The sequence below is a fragment of the Stigmatopora nigra genome, chromosome 16, assembly GCF_051989575.1.
Source record: "Stigmatopora nigra isolate UIUO_SnigA chromosome 16, RoL_Snig_1.1, whole genome shotgun sequence".
Taxonomy (NCBI): Eukaryota; Metazoa; Chordata; class Actinopteri; order Syngnathiformes; family Syngnathidae; genus Stigmatopora; species Stigmatopora nigra.
Window position 1 is genome coordinate 605,985 of NC_135523.1, and position 24,669 is coordinate 630,653.

The following is a 24,669-nucleotide window of genomic DNA, read 5'->3' on the forward strand; positions in this document are numbered from 1 at the left end:
CGTGTTTGCTTTGTTTTGTTTGTAAACGTCTTTTTAGGTTTTTAATGGCATGATCTAAACGGCCTCATTTGGGTTAGCTTCAACCAAAACACGCCTGTTAAAAGGCATGAACACAAGTTGACCAAGAAGTTGTTGTTTTTGACTTTGGCAGATTTTTGTGTACTCGACGCATGGCGCAGCAAAGGTAAGAAATGCTCACGTTTTCTACATTGCACGCTTCTCTATAGAGATAGTTTCACCTATTCAGTCATAATATCTCCAAATTCAATTGCGTTTAGTGTTTTTGCATCGTTTCAAAGATCGCACAAGGACAGAAAATAAGACGACTCTAAGGTGACTTTTCCAAGTTGTAATTCCTTAAGAGACCATTAGTCTTAAAACCAAAATCCTAATTGTGGAAAGACACTCCAGTAATTTTGGTGATATCTGACCACTTGATTCATTCATTTATTTTTTGTAATGACCATATATAGTAAGACTTTTTTTCTTTTAAAAACGACATAGTCTAGTTCAGGGGTGTCAAACTCCCTTTGGTCTGCGGGCCGGACTAGTAAACTCATTGCAAAATGACATAGAACTAACAATAAGCCCACTTTTTTTCCTTTGTATTCATCACTAATACTAATAGTTAGTGCAAAGAATGAGTAAATTATCTAAATGTTTATTAACATAATTTTCGTTTTACATTATGGACAATATATTATGAACAAGAGAATAACATAAGAACGTAAATAAATGTCAATTCATGTTGTCTGCACCTACTAAAACACTGCGCGGATAATACAAGAACCACAAATTTTTAAAGAAAATTCATATTTTTTTATACAAATGCAGCTTTCTTCCCCGGGCCATACCAAACTACAAGACGGCCCGGATCCGGCCCGCGGGCCGTATTTTTGACACCACTGGTCTAGTAACTTTTTTTTTCTTAAAAATAATGACATAGTATAGTAAGGCCTTTTCCTTAAAAACGACATAGTATAGTAAGGCCTTTTCTTTAAAAACGACATAGTATCGTAAGGCCTTTTCTTTAAAAACGACATAGTATCGTAAGGCCTTTTCTTTAAAAACGACATAGTATAGTAAGGCCTTTTCCTTAAAACGACATAGTATAGTAAGGCCTTTTCCTGTAAAAATCGACACAGTATAGTAAGGCTATTTTAAAAATATGACATAGTATATGTAGTAAGGCTTATTGATTGCCTTGGTATTGACTTGGTATGTCTCGCTTTATTGCAGCGATCATAGTGTGTTCATTGCCACATCTTTTTAGAATGGAAAAAAAATCTTATAAATAAAAGTCAAGGTAACATAATACAACAAGAGATACTTTGCTGACAACTTTCATTTTTATTTTTCAGATTGGTGACAAAGGCAACAATGGATGATGACTTGTGGGATGAACACTCCTCTTCCAACCAAAAAGTTTCCCAGAATTTGTAGAGCGAGGACATCTGAAGACATAGAAAAAGTAAGTTGACATAAGTAGACATACATCTTGCTGTGCACATAATCATTTTTCTCTTTTCTTTTTCTTAGACTCTCCTGCGGATGGCGGTGATGTCCACTTGACCAGGTGGATGACTTAGAAAAGGAAGTCAGCGGTTGGATTCCCCGCCTTCTCCAACTTGTCACTTTTCATGTCAAATAAAAACTGAGTAAACCGGACTTAACTTCTATTTTTTTTTTGTGGGTGTGGCTTAAACACTTAGTCAAATTTTTCGATCGGGCTCTAAAAGAAAATACTTGGGCGGCGGATGTTAGTGGGAGGGTGGGATGGTTCACATAGTGCAAAGGTTGAGTATGCGCCTACCGCCCAGGTGGACGCTGGTTCGCTTCCCGGAGCGGGCACTCAGAAATGAATTCTTGGTGACTCTCCCCGCCTTCGGCGGGGAGAGCCACCTGCGACGTCAGGGACTTTACCTTTTGCTAAAACAAACTATAAAAAATAAAATTTTAATAAAAAATCTCTTACATCTAAATGTGTTAAAATAATTGTTCTAAAAATCAAACGACATAGGCTACACAGAAGGGAGGTGGCTTGTACACTTAGTCAAATTTCTGACAAAAATACTTAGCCAGCAACATAAGACAAATGACCTTTTACTAAAAAAACTTTAAACACTTAGAACCATTTTACACCAAAATGTGCTCACTGGGGCGCCGGAGACTCCTGGATGGATGAAGGCGCAATCCGGGGGGCGCTGTTGCGAGTCTGTCAACAAACAAGGCAAAGCATGAACTTGTGGGAAACACTAGCTTACTTACATTCAACAAATATCTTGGAACGTAAATGAACCTTGTGTAAATAAAGCCTTACTATACTATGTCATATTTTTAAGGAAAGGCCTTATTATTATACTAAGCCGTTTTTAAGATAAAAAAATTGTAATACTTATTAAATATTATCAGTAATTTTATTGTATTTTACCTTTTTAGTTAAAATAAACCTATTTTTAACCCATATTTGAAAACAAGAGTTTTGGTGTTTGCATCCTAATTTTTGGCATAGGGGGGGGGGTTAAATTTTGGGTCAACTCACTTGTCCATGGAGAATGAAAATCTGTCAGAGTTGAGAAAAAAGCTGAGCCGCGTCGTCAACATTCACCGCCTCCTTTTGCGGCTCTTGGACGATCTAAAAAGACGCAAAAAAAATGACTTAGAGTGACTATGTGAGGATTATTATTATTATTATTATTATTAATAAAGCTACCTGTTGTGGCGGTTTGTCGGCTTGTTTGGAAAGGCAGCTGACGTCCTTCTGCACTTTGGAGAACATCTTGTTGAGGGTCTCCACTTTCTCGTTCTTAACGGCGTTGATCTATGGACACCACAAAAGAAAATATGCTGAAGCAGCTTTCTATGTGGAGCAGAAAATGGTCATCATTACGTGTTTAAGCGATGAGCGGATGGGTTTGGCTTTATTTCTGGCCTTCAGGTGCTTGTTTGCTGCCACTTGGAAGACATTTGCATTCTTTTTGCCTCTCTGTTTGTTTTTCCCCATCTTGCCTGTTAACACACACACACACAATAAAAGACACATTAGACAAAATATACATTCAAAATAAAGAGGTGAAGAACAAAATGCCACGTCTCGATAAGATTGCTTGCAATTATAGTATATATTAATTTATCAAAATATATAATAGTGGTACGGTTGAGTGAGTGGTTAGCGCGTCAGGCTCACAGTTCTGGGGTCCTGGGTTTAACTCCGGTTTAAAACGGTTCCGAAAAGGAGATGAGAGATATAATAGTGGTGGGAATAGCAGGAAGGTTGTTTACGTGTCAGTGTTGTCAATTCTATTGAGGCTATCGTTGTAAAATCAGATTACTATTTGAATGCAGATCTGCTTCGTTAACTGTAATCAATGGCATACCCACTAGGGGCGCCAATGAGGCAACGGAGTCACGCAATAGCAATATACGCCTTGTCAAACTGTAATTTTCAATTGAAATAGTAAAGGTTATACAAATGAAAACATGTTGTAGAAGTTATGCGCAGCACAATACGTTGCAGTTGTTTGACAAAGTCATTATTTTGCTAGATTTAACGTGAACGCCACACGAGACAGACCGCAACAAACATTTAACTACATGCTAAAACTAGCCGTATATACGTGGTTTTTCGTGTTAACAATACACGACGTGCGTATGTTGCTTTACATAAAGTTATTTACATGCCCCATGTAACACTTAACATGTTAAACAATAACATTAATCGTAAAAACGACTTACCGTAGCAGGCTAGCGCCCACGTTTTTCCGCGTTTGTTTTCCTGCAAGTCAACTTTTGATGATGTCATAAAAATGAGACGTGTTGACCAGGAAGTTTTACTCGGGTTAGACTTTTTTTTTTAGTTTTTTAAAATGTATAAATTGTCATTTTAGATAGTTGGCGGTCTTAGATGTATTATATTGCACAAGCAGCATTTATAAACATTTTATCTTCGTAATACGATGGTTTCATCACAAAGTAATGCCATTATTCTTGTAAATAATTCTTATATGTACCTATATATATCGTATGGCCCCACTCGTATAGTCCTTCTCTTCTGACGTTTTGTCATATTTTGAACCTTTTCCTTGGATATTTTTAGATTTATTGTCGAAGATGACGTCAACGATATTAAGGTTTCTGTGCATTTTGACAGGCCGCCTTTAGATGGCGCCGCGTCACCGCACATATTTTCTCCTAACGTACATTTCTTTGCAAACCTATATCTTCCGACAATTTCCGCTACGCGTCAGCCTCCATTGAAGGTCAAGTCTTCGAAACGCGTCATTCTTCCCACTTTTTGACGTCATGTGCATTGGAATACGCTTCCTCGGCGGACACTTTGACGGCTTGCATTGCTCTCATTTTGGGGGATTTCTCATTCATTTCGCCGTGGATGGGGCGTCGGGGATCCCTAAAGACCGGCCCATGAAAGACGGGAATACCATTCTGAGTGGAGCGGACGTGGACACGAGAGTCCCGGGCCATGGAAGTGGCGGATTCGGTTCGGTTGGCCTCATTGGATTAGATTATAGAGAGAGCTAAAGACAGAGAGAGAGAGGGGAGGGAGGAGGGGTAGAGAGAGAGAGGGAGAGAGAGAGAGACAGGTTATCTCTGAAAGAGAGCCAGAGATTGGTCATTCCTCAAGGGGCGGAGGGTGAGTGTGGTGGTGGTGGTGGTGGTGGTGGGGGGCGTGGTTAGAAATTGTGCGTGTGAGGGGGGGTGGGGGTCTTCGGCGTATATTTATATATAAGGCGACACGCAGCTGTCAGGTGTGGAAGGTCGAAAGAAGCCAATCCGACAATGTCTCACGCGTGGGGTTATGCCGCCAACAATGGTGAGCGCCATGAGCGCCATGAGCGCCATCTCCGTCCTCCGTCCCCATCGCGCTCATCTTCCGTTATTTGCAGGTCCGGACAAGTGGGCCTCCAGCTTCCCCATCGCCGACGGTCCGCGCCAGTCGCCCATCGACATCAATCCGGGTTCGGCGGCGCACGACGGGTCGCTGAAGCCGCTGGGTCTCAAGTACGACCCCGCCACCTGCTTGGATATTCTCAATAATGGACACTCCTTCCAGGTCACCTTTCTGGATGACACGGATGCCTCTGGTGAGTCCACTTCTCTCTTTCTGTCCGTCGCCATCTTCCCATGGGCTCTCCTCATTTGAACCATTTCCATTGGGAGGCTTTGTTTCGTCCAAAATGCAATGGCGCCTTTTGCAACTATTTTGATGTCAGATTCATTGTTTTCTTTTTTGAGGGGTCAAATAGGTTATAACGGGTGGGAAAAACTTCTCTTATTGTATTAGATTCTTATTTTGTTTTTATTAAATAAGTACATTTCTAAATGTGACTGAAATGAGACATTTAAACATAATATAAGATATCAGTTATGTTAAATCTTTTTTTTAAAATGAAGGTCATTACAATAGCATGGCACTGTAATAATATGCCAAGACTCAAATAATCCAAAATAAAAAGTAGGTCGCAAGGTGAGAATAAATTAAATACGTAAATAACCTCAATGAAAGTATCCTTTTAAAAAATGGCATTTCTTTGTGACATTTCCAAATGAAGTGTGTTGTCTAAAAGCTTTTTTGATCCAGATTACGCTGCAGCCTGTTTGCCAATTGAGATTATGTTTACGTAATCTCATGGCGGCCGCTGGCAAATTACGTCAGAGCGGCACGTCCGACCTTCCACTGCTTTTTTCCACGTCGATTCGCTAAATGCGTCCGTCTGGTGACACGCCACCCCCCCCCCCCCCCACCCCCCCTCCACGTCTTTGTTACTCACCAGTTTTGACGGGCGGCCCCGTGTCCGGAGTGTACCGTCTCAAGCAGTTCCACTTCCACTGGGGGGCGTCGGACGACAGGGGCTCGGAGCACACGGTGGTCGGGAACAAGTACCCTGCCGAGGTAAACAAACAAAAACAAATTCAAATGTAAACAACAACAACAATCATCCTAATTTTTTGTTGTTTTGATGTCAGCTCCACTTGGTGCACTGGAACACCAAATACGCCGATTTCGGGGAAGCCGCCGGCAAACCCGACGGGCTGGCCGTGGTGGGCGTTTTCCTGCAGGTGGGCATCCCATTCAAAAAGTGACTTCTTTCAACCAGTATCCATGGACTTCTTCATCACTTTCTAAACGTTTTGTTTTCAGATCGGTAATGAAAACGCGCATCTGCAGAAAGTTCTGGACGCTTTCAGCGCCATCCAGACTAAAGTGAGTAACGGCGAGGGACGGCGTTCCCATGGCGACGTCGGCGGTGTTGACGCCCGTCTGGGTTTTTTTTTTGTTGTGGCACTCAGGGAAAGCAGACCACGTTCAAGAATTTCGACCCCAGCGGTCTCCTGCCCCCCCGACTGGACTACTGGACGTACGAGGGGTCTCTGACCACGCCCCCTCTGCTGGAGAGCGTCACCTGGATCGTCTGCAAAGATCCTATCGGCGTCAGTTCGGCTCAGGTGAGGACCAAAAGACACTTTCTTTAAGCTACACTTTAAAAAATATATAAATATACAGTCATACCTCGAGATATGAGCTTAATTCGACCCAGGAATGAGCTCGTATGTCAATAGAAGCAATATTTCCCATTGATATGAACTAAAAACAAATGAATTAAGTCCAAACCTCTGAAAAAAACACCAAAAATAGAATATATTATTGAAAAAATATGTTTTATGTCTTATAATTTGCCATCTATTAACAAAATAAAACATAATGGAGCGGGGGAAACTTTTTGCAGCAGTATTTTCTTCTGTGCAAAATGTATTTATGAATGACAAGGTCGCAAAAGGGCAAGATTTTGATTGACAAGGACGACGCGGCGTATTTTGTCTCTCCTTTGGCAGATGGGCAAATTCCGCAGCCTGCTGTTTTCGGCCGAGGGCGAACCCGAGTGCTGCATGGTGGACAACTATCGCCCCCCGCAGCCTCTCAAGGGCCGCCAAGTGCGCGCCTTCTTCATGTGAAGACCTCCCGTCCGTCCGTCCCTCCGTCCAATTGTCCTCGGGGGAATTTGCGTCGAGCACTTAAAGGGGCGTGTCGTTTTTCCCGAATCCACTTTGCAATCCTTCCTTTGGTGATTTTATGCAAAACGATCATTTTTATTAAAGTGTGGAACTCTTATTTGAATGCAAGGCGTCCACCACAAACAAATGGACGAGACGTGAGACGTTCACGGGCACTTGGTTCATTCGGCCAATGACTTCAAGCCACAAAATGCACTAAAAACTCTCTTTTTTTCCCTTCCAAAAAAAAAAAGATCAATTTAATGCCTTATTATTATTATTCTTTTGCAATGATGCTTTGTGTAATCCCCTGTCCTTCTTGTTCTTCTATATTTTGATGAATAAATCTGACTGTTAAAAAGACATTGGTCTCCTTTTTACAAAATGCAAAATAACATTTTGTTAATTCTTAGTTAGTTTTAAGAGGAGGATTTAGTTTAGTTAGTAAAAGCTAAAGTGTTTGGGATCTTGAAAAGCAGCGACAACACTTGACCTTTGACCCAGCTGATAAAGAAGCCGCATAAAACGGGATATTTAGAGGCCAGCTGTAAAGTTATCTTCTCAGAATGTTGCCACAAGGCCAACACCCAACTACTACGTGATGTAGTACTACTACTAATCACAATTCCCCAAAATAATCGGGTCATTGAAGTTAATGGACGTTCAAATCCCATTTGAATGGGTGGGATGAATTATAATAATAATTTTGTCCACTAACTTATTCCCCCCACTGTGTTGCTCTGTATTTTTATACAAATTAATATTGCTTTTGCACGTGTTATGTTTTGAAGGTGTTGTGACAGCTGGGTGACCTGACTTGAGGCGGTCATGTGACCCCTATTTCTTTTTTTTTGGGACTATTTTGGGACGAGCTACGTGCTACGAGCTACGAGGTCAATTTTCCAAGGTGAAATCAATGCGCTAGCCTGAACTCACCACACATGTTGACATGGATTTTATTGACAGCCCCGGAGGACATTTTCTTGCATATATTTTTGGGGGGTCTTTATTTGTACTGTTGTCTGCGTTTGTCTGGTTATTCATTTTAATACGGCTGATCCGGGTTATGAAAAGACAATTGTGCTACGTATTTGTGCCGTGCATGTGGATGCTATTTAGCTAGCTTCCCAAATAATACGACGGATAAAAAGGCTATCCGTCACGTCCTATTTTTTTAATTGGCTGCAATTGAGGGTTTGTATTGGCTGTTTCTGATTAGTTATAACATCAAATTTAAGGGAAAATAAATTTTTGGGTATTTTTTAGGTCACGGGTGTCAAAGTGGCGGCCCGGGGGCCAAATGTGGTCCGCCGCTTCATTTTGTGCGGCCCAATTCCGAGTGCCAAATTTGTTTTAGGATGATGAATGATGAGTATAGATGTATATTTGGGATTTTTTCCCCTTTTAAATTAATCATTGTCATGTTTTAATCATTTTTTCTGTGTTTTCAGTTAGCTAAGCTAACATCCAGGTTGTCTCTTTTCCACCTGCTGCCGTTCTATAAAAAAAAGGAAGAAAGAGTCCTTTCAGGAGCGCTAGCATTGTTAGCTTTTTTTTTCTTGTAGCGCCGCGGCTAATGAGGACGAACAATCCAGGCCATTGACGGCCACTTGATTAGCTTCGACTGAGCGCGTCCGAGAGTGGGGCAGATTTTCCCGCCGGTCCGGACAGATTGCGTTACATACGGGAGTAGAGTTTCCTCTTCACACACACACACACACACATCAGCGTACACATCGTAGGTCAATACGCTCACGTTACCAGCGTGTATATGCTTTAGTGGCGCCTACTTGGAGCTAAATAGGAAATGCCTGCGACAAGCCATGCATTTTTTCGTTTCGAATTGTTTAGGAGAGACAACGGCAGGAAGTCAAAGATGTTTTGACGCTGTTATTTTGGACATCTTGTCCCTTTTGTACAATCTGCAAATCACGGAGCATTTTTTGGGGCTATCTGTCATCTGCGTTTGCCGTCGGTGGGAGCCATCACTACTTTATCCTTTCATCGTCCACATCCTATTTTGGCTTCTTTTCTACAATCGTGTACGCCATCTTGTCTTGACGTGGACGTTTGCCCAGCAGGAATTTCCCGTCCTGCGTCAGGGCGCCCTTTTTGACCCCTGGGGGACTTCATCGTTCCTTCCGTTTTGATCTTTCTTAACATTGCTGCTCAAAAGGGAATTCCATAATCTATCGTAATCATAATCTTCACGTTGGCCGTACCATTTTAGATATAATATTTACTTTGTTATAAATGGATTAAAAGACCTGAGTATTGAGTTTTTTAATAGATCTAAAAGAATGTTTATTTGAAACCCTAACCAAACCCTACCCAAACCCTAAAGTGTGATGGATGTTTGTTTTTGTCATTGTAAATAATATTAGCGCTTATTATTTCCTGGACGGCCTTTGACCCTTGGCTAAAAGGAAATGGAGCGCTCGCAGACACTTTATCGTCAAATCAATCATTGTTACCGACGTTTTTGGTTGTAAAAATACAGTCCTTAAAAATTAGAGTCCTGATTTTAAAAAAGACGATGAAATATTCAAATGAAGACTTTTTAAAGTGACAGACGCACTAAAGCACCCCCACTTTCCTCAATATAATGACACAAAACAGAGCATTTCTTCTCCCCTTACTGTACTTCCTGCCCCCATAAGTCAATCCCGCAGACGCAAATTTGTCACGGCGGTTAATGGTTGACCGCTTTGGCGTTTTTAAACACGGCGATAACAGGGTGGGAACATGTTGGAACATTTGTGACTCAAACTGGTTCTTTTCCAACGAATCCAAATTCCGCAACCTACTCTGGAAATGATGAGCCCTGCATCGGATTCTATTTAAATCCAGTTGACGAGGATCAAAAGGGGGTAAACGTTGGGAAATGTCCATTCAAAAGCCCAAGATGGCTTGCAAAACGTCAACTTGCTGCATTTTGAAACACCAGAGGGCTCTAAATTTAGGGGCCTTTAAATAATGCACCAAAGGAAAGACATGAAGATATTTCCTACCCGTGGATCAGCTTCAATCTGGTCGTGTCGACGTCCATTTTCTGGCCCCGCCTAGTCACAGAAACATCATCATTAGTTTTGATTTATTGAGTAAGGTTAAGAGTTGATAACAAGCACAGTTTATTTGATATGTCTGAGCAAGAACTGGGTATAAAAACCCACACTTTGACCCTCTTTTATTCCACTTTGGAGTCTTTATTCTAGCACAAGAGCGCACGTGTGCCAGTGTGTCCGTCAACGTTGGCAAAACAAACACTCCAACCTCTGCCATTTTTAGTTTAAACACACATAAGCTAATTACGCTGTCGATTGATACAGACTGGACTTACACACACACACACACAAATGTGTGTGTGTTGTGTGTAGACGACCGCTGAAGTTCAAAGGTGACATTTCCCTTAGGCCAAGTGTGAAAAGACACGCACTTAAGTACTCTTAGCCTATGTTTTCATTTTAGAATTTTTGATGGATTAGCCGCTGCCAGTAGACGGACGGACGCTACGACGCGCTGATGACCTAACACGAGTTCTCGCTAAATACGGGCGAGCGGCTGCTATTTGCAGTCATAACAAGGCGTGTTGGCGGCGGCGGCTGCTGCTGCTGCGTGAGGATTAGCGTCGCCCGCTTCCTGCTAACAAACAGGAAAAAAACAAAACAAAGGCCCCAGTGTGCACGTATTGATAAGTTCTTTAATCGTCTTTTGTCCAGCCGCTTTGCACCCGAGTCTTAACGCCGGACGGGCCAATTTTGCGGCGCGCTATGGATGGCGTTCCAAGGTCAAGAAGGGGATCTCATTAGCGCTCTTTAAGGCGCTCTTAAGCCTCGGCCGCAAAGGCGATCCAGTCTGCTTACTAGCAAAACTATCGGGATAGTAGTACTTCTAATCAGCCAAAATCATTTAAAATGCAAGAATTTGGTTTCCTGCACCGGCTCAAGCACCCCCCGCGATCTTAGTGAGGATAAAGCGGTTCAGAAAATGAATTATGATGCTATTGCTCACCACCAAAATATCAATAAAGTTTTGAGGGACGCTAATAGTTGACACTTTTCAAAGCAAACGTGTAGAAAGCTAGCTGTCACGTTAGCTATGTTGCTAAAGAGCCAGTGCTAACGTATATTAGCACGCGTTGTTATTTATTGGTAACGTAGTTAGCAAGTGTGCTATTGTTATTGTCGTTAGCATGTTGTTGTTAGCGCGCTAGCACATAAATTCGGAACATAGTTAATATACTTAATTCAATACAGTTTATAAAAGCGAATTGGTTGTCTTTCTGAATTATGAACAAGCAATTAAACAAATATAGGCCACGGAAAGTAATCACATGCATTGTTTGGGAAAGCCTACCATTGTTTGTTTCCTTCTGGGTGTGTTTGGACCACTGAAGAATGAAAAGCTACTTTTCCGTTCTCCTGCCCGATTAAAGATCGAGCCTGCGGGCGTAGAACAATCTTCTCGGGCCATAATTCCGTGTCTGCTCGCTCAACTTTGGAGTAAAAGCATCATTAACATGTCACTCTTTAAGCATGCTATCGTTAGCGTGCTAGCATGGGCGCGCTAGCAGGTTTGCCTCTGGTCTCGCTAGCATGCTGTCATTAGCCTCATTACAAATGAATGGGCCTAGTTAGCACAACTTGATCATCATGTTCTTCAAGAGAAAACGGTGTTTTATTACATTTATAGGTGACTGGTGTTTTCTGGAGTTCTTACAGAATGCCTGTTTGGAAAAGAAACAGTTTAGTTGTGTGCTTTGTGAAACATTGGACAACACATTTGGCTTGCATTGTGACAGCCCAGAGGAGGAAAAATGCTTCCATGGTTTCCTTGGTGACGTGAAACACCAGCAGAATATCAATTTGTCTCGCCATTCAGTGGCTTCTAAAGACCACCGAGAAGCGGCCCCTCAATTGGGCCTTTTTTATCCCGGAGACACGCTCGCTCCCCGCTGCCTCTTTCTTCTTCCCTTCTACATCTTAGACGGTGTGTCGCCTAGCAACAGGGAGCAGGAAGATGATGAGTCTATTCATAGAGCGCCCCTGGCTTGGTACATTACTGCATTTAATTTCTTATTACAGGACGCAGGCAAGTCCAAACCATTTAAGTCAAACCTCAATTGTATCCATTGAATCGAATGTTACAATAAAACAAAACAATGTTAGCAATCTAGCAGCAAAGAATACAATTTCAAGTACTTTTCAAGTATTACATGAAAAAAAAGTGAGCCCAATCTGCTCAGGAATGTTTGTGTTGGTGTTTAAAACAATTGCAAAGTAATTGCATGCAGATGTTTTGAGGCCCAAAGTCCATATGTTTGAACCATTACCCCCAACAACTCCAGAATGAGTCGCTACGCCGCTACGCCGTTACGCCTTTACGCCGCACGTTCTGGCCGGCCGAGTGTCCATTAGTCAATGTCGTCCTCTCCTTCACCTGAAATGCACTTTTTGCAAACAAAGACGTGTAAACGCGATTGTGTATACAAGAAAGATACAACAAATAAGTAAATTGTACAGGAGGGTGTGAGTGAGTTACACCTGAATGACTATTCAAATTTAATCTGACTTTTTATTGACATTAAGAAATGACTGTACATGCTTCTGGGCATGCATTGTATCATTTTTAATGGATTACTTACTATACAGGGTCATTTTTTTAAAGAAAAAATACCTTACCATACATGGCCTTTTTGTTTTTTAATGCCTAACTATACATAGCCTTTTAAAAAAATAGCTTACTATACATGGTCATTTTTGAAAAGCCATTTTAAGGGCATTAAAAAACATCTTTTCTGCATAATTCTGAATCCTATCTTAGGCCAAGTGGGTTTTAAATACTGACATGGAAATGCATGCATTTGGGGGGGAAATGTTAGGAAAATATACATTTTAGTTTGCTGGGAAAGTGTTGAAAAGTTGTCTTGGGTTCGTACACATGGGGCCTTATTATGTGAGCTCTAAAGATTGTTATCACAAGGCCATTAGTGTGTATAATGTGTGTGTGTGTGTGTGTGCGCCCCCATACAGTACACAAAGGAGGCGCCCAAAAGTTAGCGTAGCATGAAAGGTAGCGAGGTCTGATGATAAGCAACATGTTTATCATGACAGGATTTTTCTTGTCATGTAAATAAAGTCGTGGCTTGGGAAGATGAACTTTTGAACCGTGTTCATGTGACCTTTTTTTCACGTCAATTTCCTTTTCTACCACGACATGTGTATATATTTTTTTTTTACCTGGGTTAGCCGTCTATGAGTTAAATGGCCGTACTGAGTGTTCTATAGAATGATTTCAAAGTGGACTGGGTTTGTTTTGGCTTGACTTCCCTTTTAAGATAGACAAAATAAACCGACCTGGGTCCGACGGCGTTGTGGCGGCGTCAGCGGCGGACGATTGTTCAGGCCGTTTATTGGAAGGCATCCTCCTCCCTCCCTGCTGGCCCATTGTCTGCTAAGAGGTCAAATCAGGTCTGATGGCTTCTCCAGGTGACGCGGACATCCTTTCCTAAAGCGGAAAAGACGTTTTAGACATTGATTTTACATAAAGCACTTTTCTTTCTTCAATCTACGTGTTGTATTTCACGTTTGTGTTTCAGCTGCTTACGAAACACTTCACACTTGTTTAAAGAATCATCTTAACCCTTTGTAGGCCAGGTCACCCTTTTTTGGGCTCGTTTAAAAACGACTCCAAGCCAGGACTTGTAACTACATTATTTCTATAATATACACATAAACATCATTTTTAAAATCTCTTATGAATGAATAAAAATATGAAATGAGTACAATTTGCCCCTCCCAGCCAATGTGGATTGGACATCTAGTGCCGTATGTGCCATTAAGGGAAAAAAAATCCTTTGATAAGGCCCAAGTTGATTTTCCCACATACCCATTGACTCCTTTTCTGACCGATTAAGCGAAAAAAGGGGAAGTGAATCAATGCTGACGCGCCTTCAGCTGCCGGGTTTCCTCTTTTAGTCACTTTGAGTGGTCAAAATCGTCTCCGGGGTCATTTTTACCCCCAACATATCAAAACAGGCAGTAATATATAGACGATCCTCCTTAAAAGTGTGGAGCAAACGTTTAATTATTACTTCCATTATGAGAAACGCCCCAGTTCATAACTGGATAAAGTGAAAAATACATTAGAATCGGCCTCTACCTAACTAACATTTGGTTAAAAGGGGGAAAAATCTAGTTAGTTATTTAGCTTTTGCTGCCACTTGTTGGACAACTTTATGAATGCAACAATACAAGTATCGACCGAGAGTAAACGTCAAATAAATATTTCTAGTTACGTCTCAATGACTAAATGTTTTTTTTATGACTGTATTTGAACCTATTTTTAATGGGGAGGAAGTCCTATTTTGCCGTGTACCAAATGACCTTTCACCTCCTTTTTTTATCTAACATAAACACGTTAATTAAATTCAACGTTATAATTAAATTCCATTAAAACATATCACCCCATTTATAAATTACAAGCTAAGGTTGATATTTTTAAACGTTAACCGTTTATTTCAAATCAATTATTTAAGCTATAAACAAACATGGGCGGAAGTAGTAATGAATGAAATGCTGTCTTTTCCGGTAAGAAACTTTAGTAAATATATGTATAAATGAGTTATTATTCGTAAATATATCTTTGAAATGAGTTATTATCGCAATTAGGTTAGTTAACAATTGTTGAATTTACAATTCAAACGTGTTTAAAATAAATTTAAGTTGTTTGCCTCATCTACAAATCAAAGCCACATGCGAGACCATGTGCCCCGTCCGACCAATCCCCGTCAAGCACGGGAGTTAAACCGTTGCTAATTGGCTCAAATCTGGATCGTTCAATTTGGCCACCACTTTTCTGCCTCGCGGGTTTTGACATTTAAACCCAAAGAAGACGCCCTTTCAAGTTTAGGGGCGTCAACCAACTCTTACTCAATTGACCCTCGACGTCAATAAGGGAAGCATGCAGACCTTAAGGTGAGACTTAAATTCTTCACTTTATACCGAGAAAAGGCTCATATGTAACTTAATTTACTTACTCATTCCGGGTGATGAGACGGCATCGGAGGTGTTTTGTTGAAAATTGCGCCATGTCTTTTTCCTGTTGAGTCACTTTTGGTTGCTCAACGGTTTGACAGGAACCTGTTCCGCGGGGCTTGGGTCAGCGACGCCCGACTGGAAGGCAAGACGGTGCTCATCACCGGGGCCAACACCGGCATCGGGAAGGAGGCGGCGGCCGATCTGGCCACCAGAGGTCGGTGGAAAAGCCCCAAATCCAAGCACCCCACATTTTTGGACAGTCATGCATGCCCTGGTTTGCCAGTTCGCCTAGTATAAACAAAACACAAAACAAGGAGGTGATTGTGATTCGTAAATCTGCCAAGTCACGCCCTCACATAATGTCATGTTACATAAACTTGCTTTGCTCTTTTTAAAAAAGAGCTTTTTTTTTACAATGAACACACAAACTATTAATAACTAAAACAGTTTTCGCGTGTCCAACTTTAACAACAGCTTTCAAACTGGAGTCACTATACAACTTGTAACATTCCATTTTGTCAGCAGAGGGCGCCCTTTCTTCAGATACAATTTTTATGCGTTTTTTTAAATCGCATTCAATTGAATGGAAACCAAGCAAAAGTAGATAGATGAGTCTAATTAAGTGGAGCGTGTGCGCAGGCGCGCGCGTGATTATGGCCTGCAGAGACCTTTCCAAAGCGGAGGCGGCGGTCAAGGAGGTCAAGGATCGCTCCCTCAACGAAGACGTGGTGTGCATGAAACTGGACCTGGCCGACACGGCGTCCATCCGAGAGTTTGCGCGGGCCATCAACGAAGGTGGGCCCATGGCGTCCCCACACAAAACAAAATAGCTCTAACAACCCCAATCAAATGATCTCGCTATCCCATTATAGGTGAGGCCAAACTCAACATCCTGATCAACAACGCCGGCGTGATGGTGTGCCCGTACGGCAAAACGGTGGACGGCTTCGAGACGCAAATTGGCGTCAATCACTTTGGTAAAAAGCCTGTTCTTTAATTTTGGCATTTGGACGTGCATCTTAAAATCTGGCGTCTGTCCACACTTGTGATTTTTGAGGTCATTTCCTGCTGACCTTCCTGCTTCTGGACCTGCTGAAGCGCTCGGGGCCTTCGCGGGTGGTCACCGTGTCGTCCATGGCGCACATTTTCGGCTCGATTAACTTGGACGACATCAACAGCGAGCGCTCCTACGACAAGAGGGGGGCGTACTCCCAGAGCAAGCTGGCCAACGTGCTGTTCACCCGCTCGTTGGCTCGCCGCCTGCAGGGCACGGGGGTGACGGCGTACTGCCTGCACCCGGGCGTGGTCCAGACCGACCTGTGGCGACACTTGGATGGATTTCAGAGCTTTTTCATGAGGCTGGCGGCGCCCTTCACCAAGACGTCGGCTCAGGGCGCCCAAACCACCATCTACTGCGCCGTGGAACCCGCCCTGAACGAGGAAAGCGGCGGATATTACAGGTGAGCGCGCTTGGCGGGTAACGTGCTAGCTGTTGACTTGCTAACTGGAAGAATTTACAAGCTAGCGCAGCACTTTGCACCCATTTTGTCACTTTTTATGGCTATTGCTAACATTTAATTCTTATTTTTTAGCGACTGCGCGGCCGCTAACTGCTCGGCAGCGGGAAAGGACGACAAACTGGCGGAGAAATTGTGGGAGCTCAGCTGCAAAAGTCTTAACATCGTGTGGGAATGAGATGCCCCCCACTTTTTAAAATGGCTGCCCATTTGCGCGTCTTCTACTGTGTTTGTACTAATAAAAGTTTTCAAGAGAGAGAAAATGGAAGAGTTGATTTATTATTTTCAATGTGGGAGAAGGAAACTCACCTGGAGGAAAGACAAGTGAGGTCATGGCATTCTTCCCCGTTGAAGTCAGCTGACATTTAATTCAGTTGAAGAAGGAAGAACGGCAGCAAAGAAAGGACGACTGGACCCAGTGAGATTGGACACCTGTCAATCACATTGACAATGTTAAAGCGTCATTAAATCTGGTTGGGGCAGATTTTTCAATCCAGTATAAATTCAAAACATTTCCGTCTAATAGACTATTAAATTGCTGGGATGCTGGCAGGTGGATGTGATTTTTGGATAAACTATACACACATAAAATTGACTTTTTACCAAGTGATTTTTACTTTGCAGTATCTTTGGTAAGTTGTTTTTTCTTTTAAAATTATGAATATAATATAAAAAACATGAATAAGAATATTGAAAGTGATTGTTTCATAACAGACTGGAATGATACAAGTATAATGTGTTTTATTATACTTGTATCATGACAATAAACACATCCAATTTAATATGGCAATACATTTCAAAGGTTGCTATTGACTCAATTTGTTGAGTTGAAAATCATCCCAATGGCCCAAATATATTATTTTTTTTAAAATTGGGTTATCTCAAATGGCAAGAAGGAAGCAAAACTCGGCCTAGTTGAAATTTAAAGACCGGAAGATAAACTTCCGTATGGCGTATCGTATTAATTTACTCATTTACTCTCTGCCTGGAGGCCTATGGGCTGTCCCTTGCTCATTAATATTAAATGAGCAAGGGGTCTTGAGATAGAGAAGGTGGGCGGGGCCTTCGGGGCCAAAAAAAGAGGACTAATAAGCACCTGTCGATCGTCTTGGTCAGAGGCGGCCAGCATGGAAGCTCCCGAGGACGCCATCGCCGTGGTGGGCATCGGCTGCAACTTCCCAGGAGGTAAGACGCCGCACAAAATGGCCGTCAAAGGGACCGCCGGCGACCCGTCCATTTGTATCTCCCGCTAGGCGAAGGCCTGGAAAACTTCTGGAAGGTTCTGGTGAACGGTCGCAATTGTTCCGTGCCCATTCCCCGGGAGAGGTTCGACACGGCGGCCTGGTACCACCCGGATGACAACCAGGCGGGCAAGTCGCGCACGGCCAAGGCCGCCCTGGTGGACGGGTAAGAAAAAAAAGTGGTTGTCACCTGGGGAAAAGCAGATTCCGAGCAAGTTCTTCCTTGTTCCTTGTCACCCGCCCGCCCCCTTTGGCAGTTTCAACCTCTTCGACCACAAGTTTTTTGGCATCGGCGACAGCGAGGTGGAACAAATGGACCCTCAGCACAAGCAGCTGCTTCAGTGCGTCTACCGAGCTCTGGAGAACGCCGGGCTGCCCGTGGAGAAGGCCAGCGGGACCAGAACCGGAGTCTACTTTGGTACAGAAAAAGAAAAATGAAAAGAAAGACGGATTGACGGCACCGTCCGTCCCCCACAGGCCTGATGAACCGAGACTACGAGACCACGGCGTCCCACCTGGCGCCCGGCACCATCGACCACTGGACGGGGACGGGCCTGGCCATGAGCATCGCCGCCAACAGGGTCTCCTACGTCTTTGACTTCACCGGTCCGTCTTTCGCCCTGGACTGCGCTTGCTCCTCCTCCCTGGTGGCCCTCCATCAGGCTTGCCAGGCCATCAGACACGGTGAGTTTTTAGCTAAGAGCACTCCCACCTTGACGGGAATGGCGTGGCAAACGTGGGTCCCGTGTGACGGTGGTCAGGCGACTGCGAAATGGCGCTGTGCGGCGGCGTCAACTGCATCATCGAGCCCCGGGTGTTCGTGGCCCTGAGCAAGGCCAAGATGATCTCCCCGGACGGGACCAGCAAGCCTTTCTCCAACATGGCCGACGGCTACGGTAGAGGGGAAGGATGCGGCGTGGTCCTCCTCAAGCCCCTCAGCAAGGTGAGTTGGGATTTTTAACATGGGGGCGGCGTCCATCCAGAGGCCGCGGCGTAATGGTTTTCCTGGACCGTATACCCCGCCAGGCCTTACGGGACCGGGACCACATCTGGGGCGTGATCGACAAGACGGCCGTCAACCAGGACGGGCGCTCCGTCTCCCCGATCACCAAGCCGTCGGTGACGCGGCAGGAGGCGCTCTTGCGGAGCGTCTACTCCCAGAGGGACCTGGGCGCCGTGCACTACGTGGAGGCCCACGGGACCGGGACCCCGGTGGGAGACCTTGCCGAGGTCGCCGGCCTCTCCCTCGTGTTGGCCGGGGGTCGGGCCCGGACCCGAGCCCTGCGGATCGGCTCGGTGAAGGGCAACATCGGACACACGGAGTCGGCGGCGGGTGTGGCCGGCCTCATCAAGGTGCTCCTCATGATGAAGCACGGGACCTTCGTCCCTTCCCTTTTCTACTCGGAGGAGACGGCCGGCGTGGACTTCCGGGCCTGCGACGTGCGGGTGGTCCGGGACGTGGAAAAGTGGGAAGCCGGAGAAGGCCGGGTGGCGGGGATCAACAATTTCGGTTTTGGCGGCACCAACGCTCACGTCGTGGTCAGCCAGCACCAGCCGCCGCCACCGCCGACCGCCGCCGTCAAGAACGGCGGCGGCAAATTGAAATTTTTGGTGATGTCGGCCAACTCACCAAAGTCTCTGGCCCTCACGCTAGAAGACACGGCCCGACGTCTGCAGGACGACACGGATCTGGATGCCCTGTTGTACACGGCTGCCTGCAGGAGGAGCCACCTCAGGCACAGGTACCGACGGGCCTTGACGGTCTCGTCCGTGGGAGACCTGGGGCAGAAGCTCCGGGCGGCGGCCGTCCAGGACCTCCAGAGGCCTTCGCTCAAGGAACCCAAGTTGGTCTTTGTCTTCTGCGGGAACGGCCTGGCCTACCACGGCATGGGCCAGCGGCTGCTGCAACGCGAACCGGTCTTCAGGGACAAAATCCGAGAGGTCTCTGGACACTTGAGGCAACTCGGCGGGCCGGACATCTCGGAGGTCCTGGAAAGCCAGACGGAACACGCCGACTTTGGCCGAGCGGACGTGGCCCAGGCGCTCCTCTTCGCTCTCCAGGTGGGCGTGGTGGCCCTGCTGGACCACTGGGGCGTCCGAGCCCACGCCGCCCTGGGACACTCGGCGGGCGAGGTGGCGGCGGCTCACTGCTCCGGACGCCTGTCCCTGGAGGATGCCGTCAAGGTGGTCCACTTCCGCGGGCTCCTCCAGAGAGAAGTCACCGGGGGCCAGATGCTGGTGATCGGCAACATGGCCGTGTCCCGGGTCCGGGCTCTCCTCTCAGCGTTCTCGGGGAGGCTTTGCGTGGCCGCCCACAACAGCCCGCGCTCCTGCACCGTCTCGGGGGACGCGGACGCCATCCAGAATCTCCGGGCGCGACTGAGCGACTCTGCCGACGGCCCGAAGCTCTTCCTCCGCACCCTGGACGTCCCGGCCGCTTACCACAGTCACCTGATGGATCCCATCCTGCCCAAAATCCGGGAGGCCATCGGGTCCTTGCGTGAGAACCAGACCGACACGCAGCTATTCTCCGGCGTCACGGGCCGGGAGGCGGAGCCGGGCGATTTCTGCACGGGCGACTACTGGGCCAGAAACGTACGAGACCCCGTGGCCTTCCGGCGCTCGGTGGAGGCGGCCGCCCGGGGCGAGAAGCGGGCGGTTTTCGTGGAGATAGGTCCGAGACCGGCTCTGCGGAGAAACATTGCGGAGACTCTGGGCGAGGACGCCGCCGTGGTGGCCTCGTTGCGGCCGGGCAAAGAGCACCAGACGCTCTCGTCCGCGGTGGCCCGGTTGTTTGAGCTCGGGGTCCACGTGGATTGGGAACGCTATTACTCGGGCTACGAGCGGCCGCCATTGCATTTCCCCAGGTACCAGTTTGACTCCTCGGAGAGGGACGTGGTCATCGAGGGGGCCCGGAAAAACACGGCGGGCGGTAGAAATCCTCATCCTTTACTCCGCGCCGCCTGGAACGAAGCCGACACCTTCCACTGCGACCTGACGTCCGACTCGGCCTTCTACTTGAAAGAACACAGACACAAAAAGGTGCCCGTCGTGCCCGGGGCTTTCTACGCCGAGCTGGCTTTGGCGGCGTGCGCGTCTTGCGCCCAGCCCAAAGTCCCGCTCAACCGCCTGCGGCTGGACGTGGCTTTCCACAGCCCGTTTGTGCTGGCCCCCAATCGGCCGGAGATGAAAGTCCGGGTGGACCGGAAAGAGGACGGAGCCCGTTTCGGCGTCTTCTCCTCGGCGGCCACGTACGCGTCGGGGACGGTGACGTTCCTGAAAGAGCCGGCGGTGGAGGAGCGCCACGTGGACCTGAGCGCCGTCGCCAAGAGATGCCGATCCGTGGTGACTCAGCGGGATTTTTACGCCGACCTGGCCCAGGGAGGCTTTCAGTACGGTGAGGTGTTCACCAATAAGGCCGACGTCCACTACGGGGAAGATCTGAAGGAGGCCTTTGTCCTGGTCACGGTTCCGCAGGCGCTGCGCTCGGACTTGCACGAGTACTGCGTCCACCCGGTGGTGCTGGACTTCCTCATGCAGCTCCTGCCCGTGACGGTGGAGCACGTTTTTGCCGGCAGGCCGGGATTCCCCGCCAAGATCGGGAGCTTGACCGTTCTGGAACCCTTGCAAGAGGAGATGGCGCTCTACTTGCGGGCGTCCAACGTGCGCGCAGACCACTTTGAGGTCTGCGGTTGCTTCGCCGATCGACAAGGTCGGACCTTGGTGGAGGTCAAACACGTGTTGATCAAGTACCTGGGCAGTCCTACTCAGGTGGTGGACCAATACTTCTACCACAATGACTTCAGCGCCGTCCCAGAGAAGATCTGCGAGGATCTGCCTCCCACGGCGCTGGTCTTTGCCGACCAGATGGGGATGGCGGAAGCCCTGAAGCCCCACCTTGATCCGCGATCCAAGTATATTCCGTCGAATCGAGCCCAGGACATCCTGGACCGTGGCTTCCCGTGGCTCTTGGGGGAGCTCCAGCTCACGGACCTTCGGGACTTCGGAGAGGTCTTGTTCTTGTGGGGTCAGGAAAAACTGGATTCCCTGGCGCCCGAATCCGTCCTGGGGAGTCTGGCCGATTGCTGTGAAATTTTGCGGCAGGTCATGCTGGAGCTCAAGCGATTGGACTTCCCCAACTCCATCCGAGCGGTCACTTACCGCTGTTCCGAGCTGACGGCGGAGCACGTCAATCCGGGCTTCGCCGTGGTCGGCGCCACCAGGGCCCTTCAAGCGGAAGTGGCCGAACTCTCCATCCAGTTGGTCGACCTGGACTCCGTCGGCGCCGAGGACGTGTCCGCCCTGTCCGAGATCCTCCGAGGGTATCCGTGCGGCGAGTACCCGGAACTGGTGGTCAAAGGGGGCGTGGTTCTAAAACCTAGCATTGCGCGAACACCCGCTGAACCCAGTGAAGTCTTCGAGGGTACGCCGGCGTCCGACTCGTCTGAACCTCGCGTCCTACAGACGGCGGACGCCTTCAAGATGAGTGACCTGAGTGCTTTTCCGGTCCACGCCGAGGCGGAGCCGATGGGCGCCACGTGGATGGAAATCCGCCCCGTCGGGTTTTGCGTCCACTCGTCAGAGTACTTCCCGGTGAGCTCCTCCCATTTGAAATTTGGCCAGACTTTGTACTGGGACCGCCACTGCTCGCAGAAGCACCAGCTCCTGCTGCTGGACTTCAGCGGGACCGTGACCAAGGTGGGTACGGAGGTCCGGAAAGTCAAAGTGGGAGATCCCGTGATTTGCTGTTTCCCCTCGGTGGCGGCCGATAGGGTCAGAGTCCCGCAGGAGGCGTGTTACCCCGCCACCAAACAATTGTCCTTCCTTCAGAACACGCCCTGCGTTTCCTACTTTGTCCTGGCCTGGGAAGTCCTCTTTGGGGTTTTGCCAAGAGCCAAGAGGAATCTGGGAATCGTGAGTCCCGTGTCCGATTCCGCCCTGGTCAAAGTCTTGACCGTCGCCTCTCAAAAGTCGGGGTGGGACGTCTTGGTCACGGGCACAGACGGCTCCTTTGAAGGCTGGCCGACTCAGATGGACGCCTTGGTGGTCCTGCCTCCGTTGGACAAAAGTTTGATGGCCCATGTCCGCCAGTTCCCCGGGGCTAAGAACGTGGTCCTTCTCGGTGGATCTCAAAGTCTTCTGGCCGAGAACGAGCTCTACGATCTGGAAGAGAGTGTCCAGGTGCAAACGCTTGACATGGCCAGTCTTTTGAGCAAGGGATCGCTGTGCGCTCGAAGGCTACGTGTTTACCACTGGCTTAAATCCTTAAACCTCAACAAGAGCTTTTTCCTGGACAGCTTCACTTTTCAAGGGGACGCGTCCCAGAAGATCCCCGGCTGTCCCTCGGAGACTCCGGAGTCTTACTTCCACGCGAGGAAGCTGGCCGTGGTGGCGCTCGAAAAAGGCCCGGCCGGCGCCTCGAAGATTCCGCTCGTGCGCTCCGAGAAGCCGCTTTTCCGAAAAAGAGCCGTGTACATCGTGGCGGGCGGTCTGAGCGGGCTGGGCTTCGAAACCCTGCGGTTCATTTCTCAAAAGGGCGGCGGGGTGGTGGTCACCCTCTCCCGTAGCCAGCCCTCCGACCAAGTGCGGCGGGAGATCCGGAACGTAGAGAAGCGGTGCGGAAACAGCGTGCTGACCGTGCAATGTGACATCGGCGCCGCCCAACAAGTCCAAGAGGCGTTCCGCGCCGTCCGGCTCAAGTTCCCGGGTTACCCGGTCCGAGGCGTGTTTCACAGCGCGGTGGTCTTGCACGACGCCCTGATCGAGTCCCTGGACCGGGGCGCCTACGAGAAAGTCCTCAAGCCCAAGGTGAACGGCGTGCTCAACCTCCACCGCGCCACGCTGGGCTGCGCCTTGGATTACTTTGTCTGTTACTCGTCCATCTCGGCCTTCCTGGGAAACGCCTCCCAGAGCAACTACGCGGCGGCCAACACCTTCCTGGACCTGTTCTGCCAATACCGGCGGCGGCTGGGCCTGCCGGCGCAGTCGGTCAACTGGGGGGCCCTGAACCTGGGCCTCCTCTTGGACAAGGAGTTGTTCCAGCGCTTCCTGGAGGCCAAGGGCATGATGGTGCTGACGCTGGGCGAGATCCACCAAAGCCTGGAGCAGTGCTTGATCCTGAAGCGCCCTCAGCAGGCCGTTTGCCGCTTCCACTTCCGCAACATCCGCTTCAACGTCCTGTCGCAGAACGTGGCCCTGAGCGCCCGCCTGTCGGGCCTGGTGGAGCGGGCCCTCCGAGAGTCCGGGGAGTCGGCTTCGCGGGGCGAGTGTGGCCAGGAGGAGGTGCCGATCAGGGACTACGCCGCCTCGCTGCTGAGCAGGACGGTGGGGGTGGACGTCAAGCTGCTGAGGGACGACACGCCGCTGTCCTCGCTGGGGACGGACTCCATGCAGGCCATGACGCTGCAGAACCGCATCTTCCAGGACCGTGGGGTCAGCGTGCCGCTGGTGAAACTGTTGGATCCCAACGCCACGCTCGCCACCGTGGTGGCCATCTTGAGTGAGGCCAGCGAGGGAGGATCCAAGGAAGTTCTTTCCACCAGACTTTGAGGGACCTGGGTCCACTTGTGGGTCTTTTCCTCAGGACTCCGATTCCAATTTGAAGTGTTTTCCCACGGAGCCTTAGCCTTCGTTAAATTAGCATCATACAGTATACAGACACATTGGCGAAAAATACATACAACTTACCTTAGCGTGGTGGCTTAAATATTTGTAAGAAAAACTAAAGTTCAGGTCAGTATTGTTTCATTTTCTCATTGGACATTTTCCACCTACCTCGACCATCATTAAGAGTCTTTTGGCCCATGTTTGTTATTGTTACATATTGCTATGTGTTTGTTGAAGACTGCGGAGTGGAGCAAT

General features: G+C 47.7%; 4 protein-coding genes and 1 long non-coding RNA gene across 6 annotated transcripts; 3 read left to right on the top strand and 2 right to left on the bottom strand.

The window, feature by feature from the left end:
• Window positions 1–1,786: 1,786 nt before the first annotated feature.
• Window positions 1,787–3,896, bottom strand: rbis (ribosomal biogenesis factor). 2 transcript variants are annotated; one of them, XR_013329073.1, is made up of 6 exons: window positions 3,736–3,896; window positions 2,891–3,009; window positions 2,714–2,821; window positions 2,543–2,635; window positions 2,157–2,215; window positions 1,787–1,939 (listed from the first exon to the last, which is right to left on the bottom strand). XR_013329073.1 is itself a non-coding variant. In XM_077735520.1 (5 exons), exons 1-4 carry the CDS (start codon window positions 3,800–3,802, stop codon window positions 2,567–2,569), a joined length of 363 nt encoding a protein of 120 aa, XP_077591646.1. In that variant the 5' UTR covers window positions 3,803–3,896; the 3' UTR covers window positions 2,088–2,215; window positions 2,543–2,566. The 2 variants fall into 2 exon arrangements, 1 of the variants encoding a protein (XP_077591646.1); XM_077735520.1 differs by lacking the exon at window positions 1,787–1,939 and having other exon boundaries at window positions 2,088–2,215.
• A 767-nt stretch (window positions 3,897–4,663) lies between these two features.
• LOC144209288 (carbonic anhydrase 1-like) lies at window positions 4,664–7,374 on the top strand. Its single transcript, XM_077735515.1, has 7 exons — window positions 4,664–4,831; window positions 4,905–5,102; window positions 5,793–5,911; window positions 5,986–6,078; window positions 6,161–6,223; window positions 6,310–6,465; window positions 6,853–7,374. The coding sequence occupies exons 1-7, from the start codon at window positions 4,798–4,800 to the stop codon at window positions 6,970–6,972; spliced, it is 783 nt and encodes a 260-aa protein (XP_077591641.1). The 5' UTR covers window positions 4,664–4,797; the 3' UTR covers window positions 6,973–7,374.
• A 4,999-nt stretch (window positions 7,375–12,373) lies between these two features.
• LOC144209814 (uncharacterized) lies at window positions 12,374–17,008 on the bottom strand. The gene is made up of 4 exons (XR_013329251.1): window positions 16,877–17,008; window positions 15,050–15,338; window positions 13,368–13,518; window positions 12,374–12,460 (listed from the first exon to the last, which is right to left on the bottom strand). It is a non-coding gene; the product is annotated as an uncharacterized LOC144209814 (long non-coding RNA).
• On the top strand, window positions 14,834–16,835 carry rdh12l (retinol dehydrogenase 12, like). Its single transcript, XM_077736332.1, has 6 exons — window positions 14,834–14,987; window positions 15,149–15,264; window positions 15,690–15,845; window positions 15,923–16,027; window positions 16,108–16,510; window positions 16,643–16,835. The coding sequence occupies exons 1-6, from the start codon at window positions 14,974–14,976 to the stop codon at window positions 16,743–16,745; spliced, it is 897 nt and encodes a 298-aa protein (XP_077592458.1). The 5' UTR covers window positions 14,834–14,973; the 3' UTR covers window positions 16,746–16,835.
• A 683-nt stretch (window positions 17,009–17,691) lies between the features above and the next one.
• LOC144209893 (phenolphthiocerol synthesis polyketide synthase type I Pks15/1-like) lies at window positions 17,692–24,411 on the top strand. The gene is made up of 6 exons (XM_077736445.1): window positions 17,692–17,752; window positions 17,821–17,974; window positions 18,066–18,226; window positions 18,286–18,492; window positions 18,570–18,751; window positions 18,835–24,411. Exons 1-6 carry the CDS (start codon window positions 17,695–17,697, stop codon window positions 24,355–24,357), a joined length of 6,285 nt encoding a protein of 2,094 aa, XP_077592571.1. The 5' UTR covers window positions 17,692–17,694; the 3' UTR covers window positions 24,358–24,411.
• The last annotated feature ends 258 nt before the right edge of the window (window positions 24,412–24,669 follow it).